This window comes from Xiphophorus hellerii, chromosome 7, assembly GCF_003331165.1.
Source record: "Xiphophorus hellerii strain 12219 chromosome 7, Xiphophorus_hellerii-4.1, whole genome shotgun sequence".
Taxonomy (NCBI): Eukaryota; Metazoa; Chordata; class Actinopteri; order Cyprinodontiformes; family Poeciliidae; genus Xiphophorus; species Xiphophorus hellerii.
Genome location: NC_045678.1, coordinates 20,142,090 through 20,162,523, shown reverse-complemented (window position 1 = coordinate 20,162,523; position 20,434 = coordinate 20,142,090). Strand labels below are relative to the sequence as shown.

Below are 20,434 nucleotides of genomic sequence, written 5' to 3'. Positions count from 1 at the left end.
GAAGAAAGGGCTCTGAAATTATTGACCTTCTTGGAACTACATAACTACATAACCTTTAAATCACTATCTCCACTGTGGAACATGGTGGTGGTAGCATAATGCTGTGGAGAAGCTGTTCAGAGTTGATTGGATGAAATGGGTAGATGTTTATTTTCTAGCAGAATCAGAATCATAACCATTCAGTCAGATCTGCAATAGATCCGATCTGAGTGAGCTTGAAATACTTTTCATAAGATATGCAAAAATCAGGTAAAATCTCAAAAATTAAGGTTGTGGAATGATAAAATGTCAAAAATATTTCAGGGGCATGAATACTTTTTCAAGTAGAAAACACAGTAATAAAGTTTTCTAGGCAAAATGCCAATGAACCAGTTGTTCAATGTAGCCTTCCTCCAGAATTTGATGTTAATTTCAGACCTTCTGTTCATTTCAGGCAAACAACCTAGCAGGAAATGAAGTCTGGGTGCTTTCCAGAGGTGTGAAATCACTGACCTTTGGTAAATGTCAGCTCATCAGTTGCAATGAAGACCTTTATCTTACAAGCTATGGCATAATGTGCACCATGCAACTTCCAGATTAGAGATGCAGTTGTGTAGAAAAAGGAAAAGACTGCCCCCTCTGACCGGGGTTAAATGGCCAAGAGGGTTTTTTTTTTCTGTTACACATGACTTCATGACTTAGCATTTGAAAGGAGACTAGCAAACAACCTGACTGACACAATAGGTTAAAAGTAACAAATAATAATATATACTGTAAGGTTTTCAACTTCTCTACACCTTTCAATATAACCAATTTCAATCTTGGTGCATAAAAAAACCCTTTTGTCCGCATTAATAACCTTTGTTCAACATCCAGACCACGGAAATGCCACTGAGAAGGAGAGCTGAAGTTTGATCACTCAGGTGCTGATAGACACTTCCTTCTGCTCACTGCCTGATAACAATGTTTACACCGGTGCTCTCAGAGCAAAAGTTTCAAACCAAAAAGATCTTCACAGCAATAAAGTCCTTTAATATTGACCACAGCAAAGGCTTGAGTTATTTTCAGCCGAACAAACCCGAGCAGAGCCAGCTGCTGTACTTCAGAGAGCAGAAAGTTTAATGAAGTACGTGCAAGCAGGCGAACATTTGAAGGAGCTGGAATTTAATTAGGAAACTTGTGGATCTTGTTTGGGCCTCAGGACAGTTTCTTTGCTTGACTGAACTCTATATAGCAAACAGAACTATGTGCTGTAAAATGTGATTTATCACCCATCATACGAGGACTGAGTCACAGAGAGAACACATTAAACATTAACAAACTGGGAACACTTTAGTTATGAGCGCTTTACCTTCCCAAATGTATTCATGCCCCTTGTAAATTTCACATTTTTGCACTTGACTTCCACCCACTTTAATATATTTTATTGAGATTTAATGTGAAGTATGCCATGTATTTGTATTCACTTATACAACTAAATAAAATCCAGTCCAAACAAATGCTCCCAGAAATCACACAGTGAGACAAATTTGATCTCAGTATAAGTAGAGGTTCGACGGCCTCAGAGGGCTGTCAGAGAACATTAATGAACAATTACCATTGGACATTGAATTGAACACTATTAGATCCATTATCTAAAAACTACAAAAATATACAGTAGTACAACTGCAGACCCAGAGGCAGACAGGTTCAGTAAGGAGAGCATTTATAAGAGAAAAAGACAATAAATGCATGGTAACTCTAGAGGAGCAACAAAGATCCATAGCTAGGCATCACCATCTCCATTAATAAATATAGTAGAGGCAGAATCATGTTGTGTATTTATGAAGACAAAGCAGAATTATACAAAGATACTTAAACAGACTCGGCAGCTAATCACCTCTGAACACATAAAGGTCTATGGGAATTTTTTTACAGCATGTTGTTACACTAAGGCATCCCATTTGTTGGCAAGCTCCCCAGTTCCTGGACAGATACGGGTGGGGAGGTGGAGTGAAGAAGTGTGCGACTAACTCAGGCACTTGCTGACCCATGACTGTGCTTTGCTGCAGCACACATTCCAGCCACAATCACAGGATCACCCTCATTCACTCAGGCAGACACGTTTAAATGCTTGCACACATGCTGCAATTTCAGACAGCTCACGTGCTGTGCAGCTAAGGTGAGCGAGTGAAGACAGCGGATAAATGTTTCAGAGTAGGCAAGCTTGGCTGCTCCAGCACCGTCACAATCACTGAGATAAAGCTGCTTCAGAAGCCCTTATCTGAAGATGGGAAGCTCACAAATTGCACAAACAACCACTTTTCACAGGAGTGAAAGTGAAAAACTTTACAGTTCCCCTGTGGCTTGAAGGTTTATTACATATAGTGTTGAATCAGAGCTGCAGTTGCCAATGCTGAGCAATGAGACTGAACTTGCACTTTGCCTTGAAACAAAAGCATTATTTTAATTAAGTCTGCGCTTGAAATATACATACATTCTTTATTGACATATTTAGATCAAACAATGGACATCAGTTATACTTTATACATGTGTTATGTAAATTGTTTCCTTAATTCTGGCTTATTACAGGCTGATACTTTATACCACACATTCACAGAATGAAAAAAAATCACCTTCTTCACAGTAGATTAAATCGACACTTGAAGACAACTCTACATCAGTTAAGTCTAATGAGGACAAACACATAACAGCATTTTCTAAATTATGATGAAACATAGCACTATATATTTCCATAAGGGCATTATGAGACGATTTTTCTAAAAGATTTTATATCATTTTTAGTTCAGCGGTTGTGAGATCTGTTTTTGCTTCTTCTAGCAGGTGAAATGTTAATTGCTTCAAGTCAGTGCTTGTGTGGGAACAAAGATCTAACAACAGATTGATATCTGATCTATTTGAAAACATCTGATTTCACAGCATGATTTGAGGCAAACTGTTAGGCTGCTCCCAGATGTGAAAAAAAGTGAAAAATTTCTACAAAAACAAGAGCTCCTGGTCATAAAGTACAATTCAACCTAGTTTTTAGTTAGTAAATTATGCAGGTGATATAGATGACATATTCACCCGTCGCTTTGCAATGTGCGAATCTGGATAGAATTAAAGCCCAATACTGGCTTAGAGTTGATTGCACCTGCTGAGCTCATTTTAATTTTAATTTAAATGCGTCAATCGTGTGAGCAGTCCCTGAACTGTTTACTAAGTTTAATGTAAAGCTTAGAAACAGAGACAACAACTGGCCTAAAGTCAGTATGTTTTTTATTATGGTTCAGTTTTATCAGGATAATGTCTTTAGGGGGGAATTCACAAAGCAACGTTTTGAATTTTGCACAATATTCACAACACAGACAGCACCAAATCCATGCAGAGGCAAAAACAAAAATCAAACAGAGAAATTAGGCCAATTTTCACTCAATACTGTAACTGGTCCATGTAGTATACTGTAAAATTATTATACATAGTCCATACTTCCTAAATTATGTACTATTCTAATTTGTAATAAATTGTAAGAGTAATATGTCCTTTCAACATATTTTTAACATCCTGCTGGTTATACTGAATAAATGAATCAAGGCTTTTTAGTTGGGTGTCTGGCTGAACACTCAATGTCCACCTAATTATTCTCTTTCTTAAATTTCTTCTCCTGCATCCAAATTACCAGCAGCATTCAGTAAACTCTATTTTTATATATAATCTGGACTCAAACAGCACTGATCTTTCAAAATTCAAAGAAATTTATGTTGGCTGTAATTTACACAAATGTACAGAAACAAGGGCAGACGTTCTCTAAAATGCACTACCTTTCAGAAAAGACAGTAGACTGTGTGAGTGTCTTTGCCTCAACACTGAGCTCTGTAACATCACCAAAAATTTTGCATTTTTCAAGAGCCTTTTCCAATCCTATCTTTTTAGAGCAACAAAATCTAGAAATGGCTTCCAAAAAATAGAAATTCAATAGCTATGAAAGTTAAATTGACTTATACCTTATATTTCATCCCAGTTAAAGAACATTGAAATTTACCTCAAAGTTTGCTCACCTTGTAAACTAAAATCTAATGCTACATACAAATAATTTACAAGTTTTCCCTTTAATTTACCCTGTTTTCTCCTCTTGACTAAATTTTTCAACCATTTCCACATCTGATCTTTTTCAATCCTCTAGCCTCGATCCTCGATCAATATCCTCCCCACAGAAACCTCTAGGATTACTGTCAGAGGTGAAACCCCTGACTGAGCCTCTCCATAAGGAATCTGACAGCCAGTCAGACAGAATGAAAACCCAGACAAAAATAAAATGAGATAAACTCCAGCCTGAGGTGAGCTGAGGTGAGCAACGTGAACTTAAAAGCAAAACAGAGGAAAGAAAGATCAACAGCAGACAGCTCTTAAACATCTGTGCTGCAAATAGCTGCAGTAACCCAAAGTCCTGAAGTTAAATTGGATGTAAACCATCTTTCTGACAACTGAGATACCTCAAACCTCTGAAGTATATCTTCAAAGATAAAATGTACCTTCTGCAGGGAGACAACTCCTACAGATGTAAGTGAGATAACAGTAGGTCATAAACAAAACAGAACAGCATCCAGTACAGGAGCCTGTTTACTTCTTTCTGTCAAACATATTGTAACATGAGGTTTATTGTAGTTTTTTTTTTCACTTAAATGGCTGTTTGCACAGGGGAAACAACTGAATATGTTTGTGGAATGTGAAGCAGTTGAGACCTTTGAGGTATTTTACAGCAAACACCCACAGCAGCAAGTGAGGCAACCCTCTGCAGAGAAAGTGCTACACACCTTCAGCTTGGCAAAACCTGCATGTGTTTTGTCACATTATAACCCCAAACTTCACCATATTTTTTCTGATTTTCTGTGAACCAAAAGCAGCACATATTTTGAAGCGCAAGAAAAAGAATACAAAATAAAAATCTTAAAAGCATGGCATGCAGTTGTGTTCTTTTAAACACCTTTTTCTGCAATGATAGTTGCAAATATTTTCTTACAAGTCTCCATCATATGTGCAGGATGAAATTCTAGTCTATTTGTCTTTGTGACTTGACTAATCGGTCTAGAGTAGTCACAGCTGTTAGTAGCTAAACATGCTCCCCAGTCCTGCAGAATCTAACAGGATTTCTTCCTGTTTCAATTGTTGACCAGTTTACTTGTCCCCACTGCATGATGCCGCCACTACAGTGTTTCACTGTGATTATGATGACCTCAGGCTGATGTGCAGCTCAGGTGGGAGAATCGTCAACAGATTTTGTTTGTTTACTAATGCTTCACAACAAACCTCCAGCTGACCTTTGAACAAAATCGGTAAAACTGAATTATATTTAGAAAAAATGAAGTAAAGCAGGAGGAATTAAAATACACAAATTTTCAGATTATTCAATGTACAAAACAAACTGGAAACACTGTAACAACTCAAATATCAAGCTACTTTAAGTAAACAGTTGTTAAAGTTTATTCTTTGCAGATTCCAATCCAGCACATGTACAGCCCTAAAAAGCTTAATTCTAAGTGTCTGACATTACGAACCATTCCTAAGGACAAAGAAAAAAGATTTTGTACTCAACAGGAATGCATGATCCCTCTGAAACACATTGTATTAAAATAAACAGCTCAGAGTGCAATTATTAAATACCGGTCCATTGCAACAGACATAATATCCCTTATTTGTGGAGCCAGTATTGGATTTCCAAGGGTGGGGCTGAACTAGTGAGCTGATACTTCAAAAACAAGAGGAGCTGATTCCAGGACAAAAACAAACTCTTGTCCAGGCTTAGTCTCGCAACAGCATTTTCTCCAAAGAAAGGCGGTCAGAGCTTAGACCCTCCACCATCAATTTCAGGGAGACAAAAAAATAAAGAAGAAAAACAGGGAACAAGAATGAACGGTCAGTTCCAAAGAGACGCAGACTGGGCAGTCAGTACAAGATCTGCTTTAGCATTTATCATCCCCCCACACACATACTGTAGAGGCCAAATTCAGCCTAAATGAAACAACAGGCTGCATGACACAAGCAACAGAGGAGGAAATGATTGTGTGGGTTCATCTATGGAACATACTGTATATGCTTGTGCCAGACTTGTAAACAGAGAAAATGCAAGCAGAGACATGACTTAGAAAAGTCTCCAGACAAAAGTTGTAGCACATGGCTCTCAGTCTGTAGTCTGCATTTTTTGCTGTTGTTTTTGTTGGTTCTGTGGAGAAGGTGCAGTTTAAACCTCAGCCCATCATTTGTCTTCTATGGCCTGGAGAAGATTGGAGAATTCCTCATAATGTAGCATCAGTAACATCAGGTCAGGAGGGGCCAATTCTTGCAAACAATCCTGTTGACCCCTGCCTGTTTAGGGACAATTAAAGTCATGCACCAAAAGGGAGAGTCAAATGTTGTATTTTGGCAAGTTCAGCTGATTCTATCATATAGTCAATGGCCACTTTATCAGGTAAACCTGGTCAATACTGAATAAGTAAATCCCATGGCAGCAACCCAATCTATTTAAGCTCCTTCTCCATAGTCAAGTCTCACTCTAACCGATTAATGTCTGGTTTGGTTCTAGCCAAGCTGAGTGTGTCTCCATTGGCAGCGTGTTCATCACACTGTGGACATGAATATAGGCAGGAAAGTGAGCAGGAATGTGAGCGGGGTCATGAGCACACGAGTTGTGGTCGACTCTCCGATAATGCCATTTTATGCGTGTACCCTTGAGCATTCAGTTTCTCAGAAATCTTTTGGCATATTTGTTTGTTGCGGGTTTCCCCATCTAGTTGATAATGTGTGCGCTCTTCCACCACAACTGATGAAAAAAAAGTTTGGACCTCAAGCTTTGAATTATCGATTTGCAATTCACCATCAAACAAACTACTTCAGAGCCATCAATGAATGAATTAACCAATAAAGTCTGTTGCCAGTCTCATCACTTTAATACACTACCGGGCTGGGGCCATCTTGTACCACCCCTAAGGTGATTCCAAAGAAATAGGGAGGAATCACGTAAGATCTGCAAATAGAGACAAATCTGTCCGGGGCTGACTGAGGAAGAACCGATTAAAGCCATGCCCATGGAGAAATGGAGAACTTCAGCCTTCCAGACATGGTGTAGATGACTTGCTGAACTTTAAACTGAGTGTCACAATGGGAAAGAAAGAAAACTCAAGTGATTTTGGTGGAGTACAACAGATGATGCTGATTTAGTGAGACTTTAACACACAACCATCTCTTGGCTTTACAGAGAATAGTCTGAAAAAGAGAAAATGTCAAGTGAGCAGTGGTTGTGAAAATAACCACTTTGCTGTCAGTTCCTGAGCCAGAGCATTCATGTCTTGTATAAACAAGTTAAAAATAAAAGAAATGAAAAGTTAGGAATTGATGATTTTCATAAGATCTGACATACTCCAGCTGTGTCTGTCAGGAGATTCTAAACCCAGGCCTCATTATTCCTCCCACTCTTGTCTTCTTACTCCCATTTTTCTCCTCCATCAGCTAGCCCTTTGAGCAATGTCATGTAAATACAACTCCCTTTAAGGCTTTGACTTGGATAGTCCAGAAAACCAGACCACGCTGCAAAACTCAACTTGGTTATTATTTTCCATGCTTTTTTTTTTTAGCTTAAACCAAGGGTGCCCAAAGTGAGACCTTTGAAATAATTTTACAGCCATAGGCCACAAGAATGACAAAAATTTGACGAGCAAGATAGAAAACAACAAAACCACAACAAAATTAGAAAATTGTATGCCTTTATTTGAATAAGACAAATGTGACAGGCCTTTTTTTGTTTCAGATTTACATTGTAGTCAGACTCTCTGAGATAGAGACCCTTGTCAATCTCAGTTTACTGTTGAGCTGGTAAAACAAAATTAATCCCAACTTACTTTTGAATTTTTATCTGACTAAAAACATGCGGCATAAAGGAATGTTAACTTACCAATTGTGGCTCATGATGCAGAAATTCAAACAAAGCCCAATAACAAATCTACATGATCTTACTTCTCTCCTGTTGTTGTGTTACATAAAGTCATCTGATCATCAGATTGTTCTGGCATCATGTCCTAGTTGCTAAATTTAAGCATAACCTCACCATTTCAGCAGCAAAATAAAATCTGATTTCTTGTTAAATTAGATAAGTAGGAAAAGACAAAGCAACTGTGTCATGTTACTCCACTAAGTTTCAGGAAATAAGGTTAACTATCAAGCACATTCCACACATTTGTGAATTAAGGCTGCAGCAGATGATCTCAAGGGAAAGTTTGCACGAAAGAATGACATCACAACAAAACTTTCTGTTATTTCTTAATGACTTCAGACTATTGTAATGGCAGGCAGGGGGGAGTCGTTATGTGCTGCAATATTAGGGGTTCATGCAGTTGTCATTAAGAATTTCTTAAAGTGATGAGTCATGCGACAAGTAATCTCCCAGCTATTTTGATTTCTGTGGATGATAGAAACAGCTGTTTACAACAAACATTTGACTGGACAGAGAAAATAAAAATACATGCAGAAATGCTAAAAAAAAAAAAAAAAAGAAAAAGTGTGGCAACACCCACAACATCTGAAGTCAATGCAAATGAGAGCAAAAGACAACAACAATGTGTGGAATTTTTCTTTTTTTTTTTTTGTTCAGTTATAGCTAACTTTCCTTGTGACGCCTCATTTAAAGAGGCAGGACTAATGGTGTATTGGGTCTATTGCCTTGCTATTCAATGAATCCCTTGACCAGTGGTCAGAGGGGACAATGGATGGGAAACCTTCATGAATAAACAGCGGGCCCGCACTGGTCACCATGAGGCGAGAATGTGACCACAGGCGTAAACATCACCCACAAGCTGCTCAGGACTCTGATCTCTATGTCAAGAATGTTGTGAGTAAGAGCAGAGTCGTGGCATGGGCGTGTAACAGTATTCGTGTGTGTTTTATTAGATTACTGGTCAGTTATATGTGTGTCATTGTTTGTCCAGTCGTGCCTGAGATTCCAGACAAAGCCCTTGCTTGGAAAAGTTATTCAAAATCTCTAGCGTGAACTCGTTGGCTGCAAAACAGTGCTTACAGAAGCAGAAGAAATGATGCATACTTAATAATATCTTAGTTATCAGCTTATAAAATGTTCTCATATGCAGATCAGAGTAAAAGCTACTCATTGCTCCACGCTTCCTGTCAGTGAAACATCTCTGTCACTCTTAGAGAAAATAGCAGTGATAACTTAAAACTTTTAACTAAAGCATCCTGAGAGGCACAATCAGTCTAAAAAGGGCCTCTGTGGACCCAAACATTCTTGCCACCAGCTCAAAGTTTTGTGTGAATTCTTCCAAATTTACACAATAGCAATGACAAATACAGAGGGGTAGTAATATTTAATCTGTGTGCTGCTGAAGATTGATGATAATTCATTTCAGGAGGAAAATAGAAGACACATGGAATACTTAACATTGCAGGCCACCATAATCTTCATAAAATTTTGTTGTGTTGTCATTTCAAAACTAAAAAATCTTTACAAAAGAGGCAGATGAGTGTAAATTATTCAACAGCTCATTTCAAATCTGCTGGTACTGACATCGACATTGAGTTTTACAAATCATTTTTTCTTCTATTATTTTAGTGTTTGATAAATAGAAATAACTAATTTTTATCACTCTAAAACCAGGAAACAATTTGTCTAATTTAATTTTACAAACAATTGCTGTGTTTTGTGTAATATGACACTGTGACTGAGTTATATGCTGTGGCAAACTATAAAGATGGAGAAATTATGAGATATAGACTTTTATCAGCATATATAGTGATTGGATTATCAAGACCGTATTTTATAGAAGTAATCTTAAAGGCACAACTTAATCAGTACCAGTCCCTCGTTCCTCTTGCACAAAAGAAAAATGTCTTCTTTTCAGGACGTAACTGAACATAGTTTGAGTGAAATCTCCTGAATCAGATCAAACAGGGATTAGATTGTATCTGTTTTTTGTTTTTATCCTTTCTGAGATAAAGTCCTTGATTCAGCAACTTTTGTGCTCATATTATTCATCTTTTGATAAAATTACTTGATTAAGTTACTCCAGGTGTACCTCCTCATGTGCCTGACTTGTTCTCGTTGGAACAGGATTTTTTTAGCAAATATTTTTGTCTCCTATCAAGGGATCTGAATATAAAAGCACCAATAACAGCATTTAGAATTTTTTTTTTTAAATTTATTCTAAAGATTAGCTAAAAACTGACTGCAAAAATCAATAGTCTCCTGAGGTGTTTTAAAAGCTTTACATGCAATCCTAACTTGCCCTCACTTTGCATTTCATTTTTTCCTCCCTCACTGCAAGTTGAATAACACACAGGGGAAAAGTCTTTGGAGAGCAAAGGCAGCACAGCTCACCTAAAACTGTCTGCCTGAACAGAGTGTACACACAGTGTACGCACATTTTCTGGTATGCGGTTTGTGTCTGCCAAGTTAAGCTTTACATCTAAAGGGGAAGAAAACTGCCTTTGGACCTACAATAACAAAAAAAGAAACCAGCGTACACGGTTCTTCCCTCCCATAATCTGCTGGGACGTCCAAGGGCATGAAGTAAAAAGGGGGTAGCTCTTTTTCTTTAAAAGGCAGAGAAAGCATACAAAGCAATAGGCTGTGTTGTTTAATGCTGCCGTGCCCTCCAGTAGTGGAAAGCCCTCTGCTCACGTTTAAGTTCATAGGTCACAGCACATTCCAGACATTTTCTGTCTGTTTGTTTTTCCACCAGAAAGGTTCCTGATCCAGCCAGTCGCATTTGTCTCTGATCTGCCCACAACACCTGTGCAGGCTCTCACATTGATCAAACAAAGCAAAAAGAGAGAAAAAAAAAAACAGGATTGCATGTTTCCTGGCTCCTCTTTACTGTTCCTTCTTCTGCTTTTAGAGGAACTTCAAACTCCATCTTGCAGTTTAATATTTGAATTTTCTTAGCCTGATACATGAACCACAGTGTATAAGGTGGTCAGGAAACCATATTTATTTTTTTCTCCAGGCAGCCTTAGAACAAGGTTACTTATTGGTTCTCTGTGTTCAATAGATTCTTCATGGTGAAGTCACGCTGAGCAGGTTGAACTCTGAAAACCCTCCCACTAAAAAGGTCACAGAAAGTCACTAACCGTTGACAGCCCTGACCAGACTGGGATGACTCATTTTTATTCATAGGAATTTTAAAATGCTATAAATTACCACTTCTAACATTTGTAAAAGTTAATTTATCATCAACCTCATTGGCTCATTGGCTAATGCTGGAACAACTCTATAAATAAAAAGGACGCAATACTGTCACAACAGTTCTACTTTTTATCACAATATATATTATCACATGATACATCAAACTAATTTCCTTTCTAACAAAGTGTTTCAGGAATAAGGACTGTGATGACATGCAGTGCAGATAAAAGTCTACGAATGCTACTTAACAGACTGAGTTATGTAATCCTACTGAGGCTACAAAGAGAAAGAGTCATAAGTTAAGGAGAAAATCCTAAATTAATTTTTCACCCAAACACAAATGTGGTGATTTTATTTTGAATTAAAATATTGTGCTCACAGTGTGTGTGTCAGTGTCAGCTCCTGCTAAAAATAGTCTGATACAGAATTACAGACTTCAGTGTGCGGCTTAGAATATACAAAATTATCTTGATAATCTTACTATGTGCACAAATATTGCAACAAACTTTTCATAATATAAAATTTGGTGAAGTTAAAAGGTCAAATGTATCTTAGCATTAGTTAGTTGGCTGAGAAACCATGAGCTGTTTGTTTCTTAAGCAGCTCACTTGTGTTAATATAGAGATAGTAGAACAGCAAAAACATGAAATATTAAGCACAATAAGCACTTTAAAAACATTGTGATGAAGCTACTAATGTGACCCTATGGTAATTTGAAATGGCCACCCCATCCCAAGTATTTAAGTATAGAAGGAAAACATTAAGCAAGGTTGTTTAGAATCAAACATCAGACGATAATAATTGATGTTGAGAGAAAAAATTTAGTTTTTACTTTGGCATCTAAAAAGTATAATACTTCTTCACACTTCTATTTCTCTTCACACTTCTTAAAACTCTCAGCCCTTCACAAACACTTTAATTCGCGTCTTGATTTCACTGCACTGTATATATCATAGGTTCCCTGAACTGGGACAGAAAATATCCTATATTCATAGCATTTACCTAGAAATGTGCTACTCATTTTTTTTAAAACTCTCTTTCAATGCCTTAAGGAGGCCATGAACCTCCATGAACTGAAACTTCATGGAGTTTCAGTGTTCAGCAGGTGAGAGATCAAAACAAGTGAAAGGGCAGCAAACATTTGACTCTGAAATGCTCACTGAGGCAGAACAGAAGCCTTAAGTAAGAAGACAGGTATACGGAGCATGAAATTTACAGAGTGTCCTTGAAGTGGTCAATGTATCCTGTTTTGTCAGCAAATTGCACTGGTGCTTACTTAAATATTTACTGTACTTTTAGAAATTCAAAAAAAATGGAATGGAGCATAATGTTAAGTCATACATTTTCTGAAAAAAAGGGTATTGTTCCCAAGATGAATTTCATTTCAAATATGATCTACAATAAATATGAGAGTATTAAACCACTATAACAACTTTTAGTTGTTTTTTTAATCATACTTTTCAATAATATAATCTTAGTTTTCCATTAGTGTGAATGTGTGGAAAACATTTCTGACAGGCAAGGAAGAGAGGTCAAATGAATGAATGGATGGATGGATGGATGTTTTATGTTCCATAAAAATAGTGAAAAAATAACTTCTGTTGTGATAATACAATAACCATTGGTTCAAATCCCAGTAACAACAAACACGAGCAATTCAAACAAGTCCAAAAGATATAATACTTTATCTGGAGAAAATATTAAAATTATGTGGACTCCACAAGAGTTGAAGAAATCGAGAGAAAAAATATTTCAGACACACTTTGACATACTGCAGTACTTTAAATATTCATGGCTCCTACAGTACAAAGACAGACAGGAAGCAGAGGAGTGCTTAAAAAAAACAAGAGGCAAGGAGTGAGAAGAGAGCAAGGCATGCAGGAAAACCACTGTAGGTCATTGGTGGGTTAAAACAAAACAAAGCTATGTGGTATGTAACCAGAAAAGAATGGGAAGGACTGACTCCACAAAGCACCCAGAGACACAAACAAAAGTAACTGAAATCAAACATGTACAACACAATTACTTGTGCACAAGTTGGCAATGAGAAAAATGCGGTTTTGCTTGAGAGCAGCACAAGTATCTGAAGCTTTACTCTGATCTGAGGCACACCCTTGAAATATTTATAATGGTACCCCTACTAAACTGTGATAGGGGTGAAGCAGTACTGCTTCTGTAGCTCCTGCTGGACTTCAGAATAGCTACAGCAGCCAAACTGGAGGCTGAAAGACTCAACATTCCTCTCATTGAATCCTATTACAGAGCACAGGAGCAATGCTGAAAGCTCCTTCAATAATCGTGCTAAATCCTCTACATTTGCTTCAAGCTCTTAATACAGAATTTATGTCTATATTTATTCACTGTTTGGTCTGAAACAACAGGCTAAATTCTCAGCAGGCCCAGTGGTATCTTTTTTAATTTCATGTCTTTTTGGACAGTAGGTACCACAGAATGATTTGGTATCTCTAAACAGTGGTTGACAGATGTGGTCTTTTCCTAACAAACTCGGGAGTTTCACTGGGGTTTCCTGAACAGTCATACTTTCCACAGAGAAGGTTTACAAAGAGCTGGCCACCAAAGCTATCCACTAACTACACCCTCCTTTCAGGACAAGGACCAAGTTTTAGGTTTAACTGGAAAACAAATGCTGACAAAAAAAAATCATATCTAGCAAAAAGATATGATTAATGAAGTGGCTTTAAATGTATAATACCATGCTAGTATTAATACCCCATGAACTTTCTTTTTTATTTCAAATGCTAAAATGTTTTGTTTTTTTTACTAATAAAAATCTGAAAAATGGTCATTCATTTTGTTTGTTCTGTGTTGTTTTTGCGCCACACATTGTGTTTTCCTTGTATTCCAAAAAATTACAAGTTTGATTTTATCTGAACAGAATACCTTCCTCCATATCTTTGCTGGTGCCCCTACATGGCTTGAGCCAAACTAAAAGTAGGACTTTTGATTACTTTCTTTCAACGATTCTTTCCTTGTTGCCATTCTTACACAAGGGCCAAAATTGTTTTAATGCACAACTAATGAACAAACAGATCTCTGAAGCTCCTCCAGAATATCTTTGCAGATCTGTCATACTTTTTTTAACATTTGCTTGGCAGATTAACAGTGTTCTGAATGTCAATGTTTGAGATGTTTTATAATTTAACCTTTAAACTTCTTTTGGTTGCATTGAACTAGATTTTTAGGTGTATCACAGTAAAGGAGTCTGTATAAAAATTTGTGCCAATTAGACAATTATTATTCCCTCTCTGCTCTTCAGATATGTATAACTTTACATTTATTCTAGATTTAAAATCCCAAATACTAGAAGTACTTTATAAAATATAGATATTAATATTTTTGTACTTTATTGTAGTTATAATTAAATCATCTGTCCTCATCTTATGAGTACTATTACCCTATGACAGACTTGTTCACCTGCTGGAATACAGCAAATTATGCTCTACCTTATCTAACAACTTAGATAAATAGTGAAACTTTAATGATCCCCATGGGGAAATTGGGTCAACCCAGCAGCAGATTCTAGGTCAGAGATAAAAATCTAGAGCCTGTATCCTTAATGAGACAATGTGACAAATGATAAAGAATATTTTAACATGTATTCATAGCTTAGGTTTCAAAGAATTAGTTATTCTGTCCTCTTAAGACTCCTCAGCATACATTTCCAGTGCATTCATGTGACCATAAACAAGGCAAAACACATACCTCCCCTGTAAATGTTTGCTCAATGGGAGCATTGTAAACAAGGGCAATGACAAGTCAAAGCTTTGGCATTTACCCATGCAAACTTGAGCAGCACTGGACTAAAAATGACGTTGTAATCAGAGGGTTTAGAGAGCAAATGGAGGAGGAAGGCAGAAAACCCAGGGAATGATAGACTAAGCTCTATGAATTACTCAGCAAACACATCTCGCTATCTACTTCTTCCCTGCAGGAGATAATGGGGATCATCCATCTTCTTGGCCTCCTTTATGCCCTATCTTTTGGCCATCATCTGCATTTAGGTCAGCAGATGAGAGATAACAGGTTCTTTCTAATAGCCACAAAGCTGAGAATTTGATTGGAGGTGAATCCAGTTTTGGAAAGTTGCAGAATTATCTGGATGATAATTACAAACCACATAAGAAATACAACAATGTCTCATCTGTTTCACTAAAGTAAATGTGGGAGTGTTATCATTTTACTTTCTGAAATTATTGTGCATTATTTAAAAATAATAATAACTGGACAGTTGCAAAGCAGATTTCGCAACATATTTTAAACACTTACCCAATAAAATAGAAACAAAAATAAGAGAATCTGAAAATGAATACATCCCTTGAGGAAAACTTGCCTACCATTACAGTTATAAGACTGCTGCAGATTGTTTATTTCACACATCAGCTGGTCCTAGATGCTGATGCTGGAATATTATCTATCTGTGCTGCTGGATAGCCTCAAACTGATACTACTCAGGCAAATCTGTCTGATAAACAGCATAGGATAGTGTGCATCACACTTTGCATGTATAAAATGTTTCATGACACTCACACATCAAATGATTCACTCAGTTATGCAAAAGGAACCAAGGTATGCTTCTCATTATGAAAGAAATGTGTCTTGATTTCTTATCTCAAGCAGAAGAGCTCATTTTGAAGGGTAGAAATCTTTTCCGCAGGACTTGCAGGTTTTCATCTGCTTCTGATGAAATGAGTTACCTAAAATATACTGTACTCAGACACAACACAACTGGGGACGCATTTTAAGAGCATCATTACGGGGTGAAAAGTTCAGAGCAGCAGACAGGAATAGTCAGTTAAGGAGCAGCAAAAAATAAATCATCTCTTTAGCCTGCAGAACATGACATTCCTTTCTTTGATCAGAAAAGAAATATAGGAAGTATGGAGGCAGCGAGGCCTGGAGACAAACATGGAACAGGAGACAAGACTTGGAAAGGGACAACTTGGGATGTCAGTGGCAGAAAAGCAAGGAGATAGTGCTATCTGAGCTGGGACAAAGCAGGATGTGACATGTGGAGAGCAGGAAGAGGAAACTGGACAGATATAGATTAGACGGGTAGCCACTCTTCTCAACATGTGTATTCCATTAGAGGCTACAGAGGCAGCTAATGTGGTTGTTGAAGTGAATGCACCTTGGATCTACTTCTAACCATGGTGGGATTCTGCAGCAGAGACAATCCCCAAAAAGAAAAAAAAATTACATCTAAAATGTGACTCAAGACCTGACCTCCTCTGTTAATCTCACAAAAAAAGGGAAAAAACCAAAAGGGGTCAAATGACAAATCTAATCAGAATTAATGTAGGTCATTAATTAGCAGAACTTTATTGCAGCTTAGCTAATTTTACTAGATAATAGGAAAGAGCTTAACAATGAGGCCCACTGAATTAACCCAAAAAACAACAGAAGCCCTTTGTGGACAAAAACAAGCACTTCTTTCTTTTTGTTCAGAGGACCAGATTAGTGCATTGTGAGGATTTCTGCTTACCAGCAACCAATGAACCCACTGTAACGAGCTGATTTACAACAACTTAGAGTTAAGTCCTGTGATTAGCAAACATGAAGAAATCTAATTCCAATCTTTGGAAGGATCAAGCAGGAAGGACTAATGGAAAGCGGACACAATACAGGAAAAAACTGCAATGAGGTGGCTTAAACAACATTTTGTCCGTTGAAGCGATTTTATGGTTATAGAGCTAATGTGAAAAAAAAAAAAATTATTTAATCAAAGATAAATTTCAGATAACAGATTGAAATCAATGGTGTTGATCAATACCTTTTGAGTAATTTGGCAGAATGCTTTGTTAGAATGCTTTGGGCTCTGTTTACAATAAATGCCATAGTTGAAGCATTAAAAGGGATTTTGCAAGTAAACAAAACCTGACATTAAGTAAAATTCTTAAAGCTGCTTTTATAATAAATACAGTTGTTATAACTTTTATAAGTGTCCCTATACCTCCACATAGACAGAGAACATCAGATTCAAACGTTGCTGCAGATTATCACAAAACAATTAAGATAGTTGTGTCTAACTCCAAACAAATCAGACATTTTGCATTTATTATAAATATAGAAATAAATAATTTTTGTCCAAACACTGACCCTTGTGGTATGCCACAAATAATTGACAAAAAATTAAATATGTATGCACCTATCTCTCCACATCCAAGTTAAATACTCTTGAAACAAATTTACTCCCTCTTATCTCTTATAAAACATATTCTAATTCATTTAATAACTCTTATAGAAATGATATATTCATTGTTATTTTTATGAAATGCATTTTAATATATTCATTGTTATTTTTATGAAATTCATTTTTAGGGTCAACAAATACCCACACTGTAAATTTCTTATTGTTTATGAAATTTGTAATTTGAGACGATGTTCAATACAATTTTCCTTTGGTAATTTGGCATGCTTTTGCGTCTATTAGTAGTAAAGACATTCAAAAATAGTTTCAAAAAATTACTTTTTGCTTGGATTATGCAGCACACCTGCATGCAATTGATGGAATTTGTGAGTGAATAAAATCTGACCAATACTGAAAATGAAAATTCAAAGTATTGTTTTTATTATTATTATTTCTAAGCCTTTTTATAAATATGTAAAAAGCAAGGTAAACCTGGGTACTGTTTCTTTGTTCATGATATCCAAGTGAATCTGAAAGCCCAGAACATTAATCAGTTGGATATTTGGCAACCTTTACATAGTTACAAAAGTTGCCGACTGGGTATCAGTGAAACTATTTCACTTTAACATAAACAATCAGTTAAAGTTCACAAAAAGAAAATTGTATGAATGTGTATTTACAGTAATAATTCAAAGATGTGGAGAAAACACACAAAATGACTGTGATCAGCTTCTAACAGAGGGAAGACTGAGTGGAGCATACATCAGTATCATGGGTGTGTCAGTGTAGTTGCTGGGTTAGATCCTTAGATCCATTTGATCAGATGTAATTGATCTGTGATCAATTGTAAAACTTCAGGACAAAAACACTTTGAATTAAATTCATTGTGAATCATGACCTCCTGATCTTTTAAGTCCCTGTTATGAGAGGACACAACAAGGTAGAAGTTCATTTGGGCCATTTTTCTTTAAAATAAACAGAGAAGAGGGGCTACAGTGATGCTGATATGTTTTCAAACAGGGTACACAAAAAGTCAAAATAAAGGGCGGTGGTCCTGAAAGCTGTCACACCTAAAGGAAGACCCCAGTCAGGACACACTGACCTGCAGTGCAAGCTTAACTTACCTTCAGACAGCTCCAGCTCCAGCTCCGCCAGCTTCTCCCGGACCTCCGCCGGAAGGGTCATCGCGACCGCCGGCGTGGGTTCCAGCATCATTGAGAGCAACCCGGCGGAGGTTCTCTCAGCCATGGTGGTCCAGTACAATGCGGTCCGCTGAGGCGATGAGGACAATGCCACAAAACGTGACTAATAATAAAGAATAAAAATAAATAAATAAACCGGTGTGTACAGGCGCTCCTGGGTGCGTTTCGGCTCAGAGCGAACAGGGTGTTGGTGCCTCTCCTGCCTCGCTGCTGCTGCTGCTGCTGCTGATACGTCTCGCAAAGGTGTGTGAAATCTCTCCAACCTTCATGACATGGCTAGCTGCAAGGCTAGTGGACACACCTGGATCCGTGTTTTCATGCACAGAGTCCAGAAAGGCTTCTATCGGCGTGTCCGCGGCTGTGGGCTCCCCACAGGGACTGTCGGTGGCCGTGTGTCCTCAACTGTGGAGGAAACTCATTCAACTCCTCTCTCGCTTCCCACGGCGCAGTCGCCATTGCATCATAGCAACAGCAGTCCTCACGGCGCGCGTTCACGACGAGGGTAGCTCGGGTGTGTGTGAGCGTGTGTTTGTGAACTCTGTGCTAGAGCTCTTTACACAACTTGCCTGCCTCCTACTGTCATATTTTTGAGGCACTTACAACATTCCGAGATTTACAAAAACATTCCTGTGCTGTCTACAACGTAAATGAAATTTAAAGAAAACCACAACCACAGAAAGGCAGAAAATATTCTGGAAAAAATGCATATTTAGCATATTAAAGAAAAGTTAAGTGGAAGAAAAAAGTATGGTAGGAAAAAATCACACTAATGATAAAGTATTTTTGATGGAATTGTTATGAGCATTTTATAATCTACACAATGAGAATTATAATGAGCAGAATTAGATTGGGGGAACCACTTGCACAATGTTTATTTGCTTGCACATTGTGCAAGTAGCGTGTAAATTAACTCCCTAAATCTGCCAGGTTGCATTGTTTATTCAGTGTAAAAGTTCAATTAATTTAGTCAGCAAAGGACAGCATACATTATCAAGCAAATAAAGAACTTTAGTTTAAATTTGTCAACATTACATAAAATACATGATGAATGAAGTGTTTTTGAAGATAAAAACTAAAAATAATCTATGGAGATTTGGTTTCTCTCCAGTTTGCTGAGTGTCACACCCAGTGTACGTACACTCAGCTAAAGTGAAACAGGAGGATCCAAATTTATTTTTATTGTACTCCCAAGCCCATGGAGAAATTTTCAGTTATTCACTGAGATTTATTTGCAAACAATTAAGTGAAAATGAAATGTAAAATATTAAGCTACCACTGCGGCATTCAATTTACTATCAAACTCTTGTCAGTGTGTTTACATAAATCTGTTTTCCATTTTGAAAACAAATTGGTGCAGCTTACTAAAACTGTCAAACAACAAAACTATCCCTGAAATTTATACTGTGCAAAGATTTTAGGGCAGGGACCCAAAGCAGTAGGTTGAATATATATGTTAGGTCGCTTTTACAGAGTTATGGAGAAGACTGTTTACTTGACACTTATATAGCAGTTATTGATGAGCTACAAAAAGCAAATGGTAAATAAGTAGACTCTACAAAGAATGTCTTCAAGCAAGTTTATGAAAAATTGAGTGGAATGAAAAAGTGTGGTAGAAGATTTGTGAGTGTACACGGGTCATAGACTAGTTAAATAGTCATAAGAGACAACCCAATTTCAAAGTTTGGTAAAGCAAACCCCTTTAAGTTTAGTTTAAGTTTAGTGTGAAGATTTGAGTCAGGGCTTCCTGAGCACCAAAATAGATATATTTGTCAGATAAATACCAATATACTAGATATATTTGTCAGAGTTGACATAAAGATGAAATCCTGTTTTCTATCGTCATCCATACCACTTCCTCTTCCCAATAATGACAAGCAACATGTATTTAAAAGATTACATTGTCCATGAATATATCATGGACATTGTATATTTCTAACCAAC

General features: G+C 37.1%; 1 protein-coding gene across 10 annotated transcripts in view; it reads right to left on the bottom strand.

Moving 5' to 3' along the window:
- Nucleotides 1-18,969, bottom strand: part of dip2a (disco-interacting protein 2 homolog A) — an 89,704-nt gene extending 70,735 nt beyond the window's left edge. For 5 of the 10 annotated variants that reach the window (XM_032567810.1, XM_032567811.1, XM_032567813.1 and 2 more), the window contains exon 1: nt 18,416-18,964. In XM_032567810.1, the coding sequence (XP_032423701.1) occupies nt 18,416-18,539 (124 nt within the window). In that variant the 5' untranslated portion in view covers nt 18,540-18,964. Of the gene's footprint in view, nt 1-18,415 lie in introns of all 10 variants that reach the window. The other 5 variants (XM_032567812.1, XM_032567814.1, XM_032567816.1 and 2 more) reach the window with 2 other exon arrangements.
- Nucleotides 18,970-20,434: the final 1,465 nt, after the last annotated feature.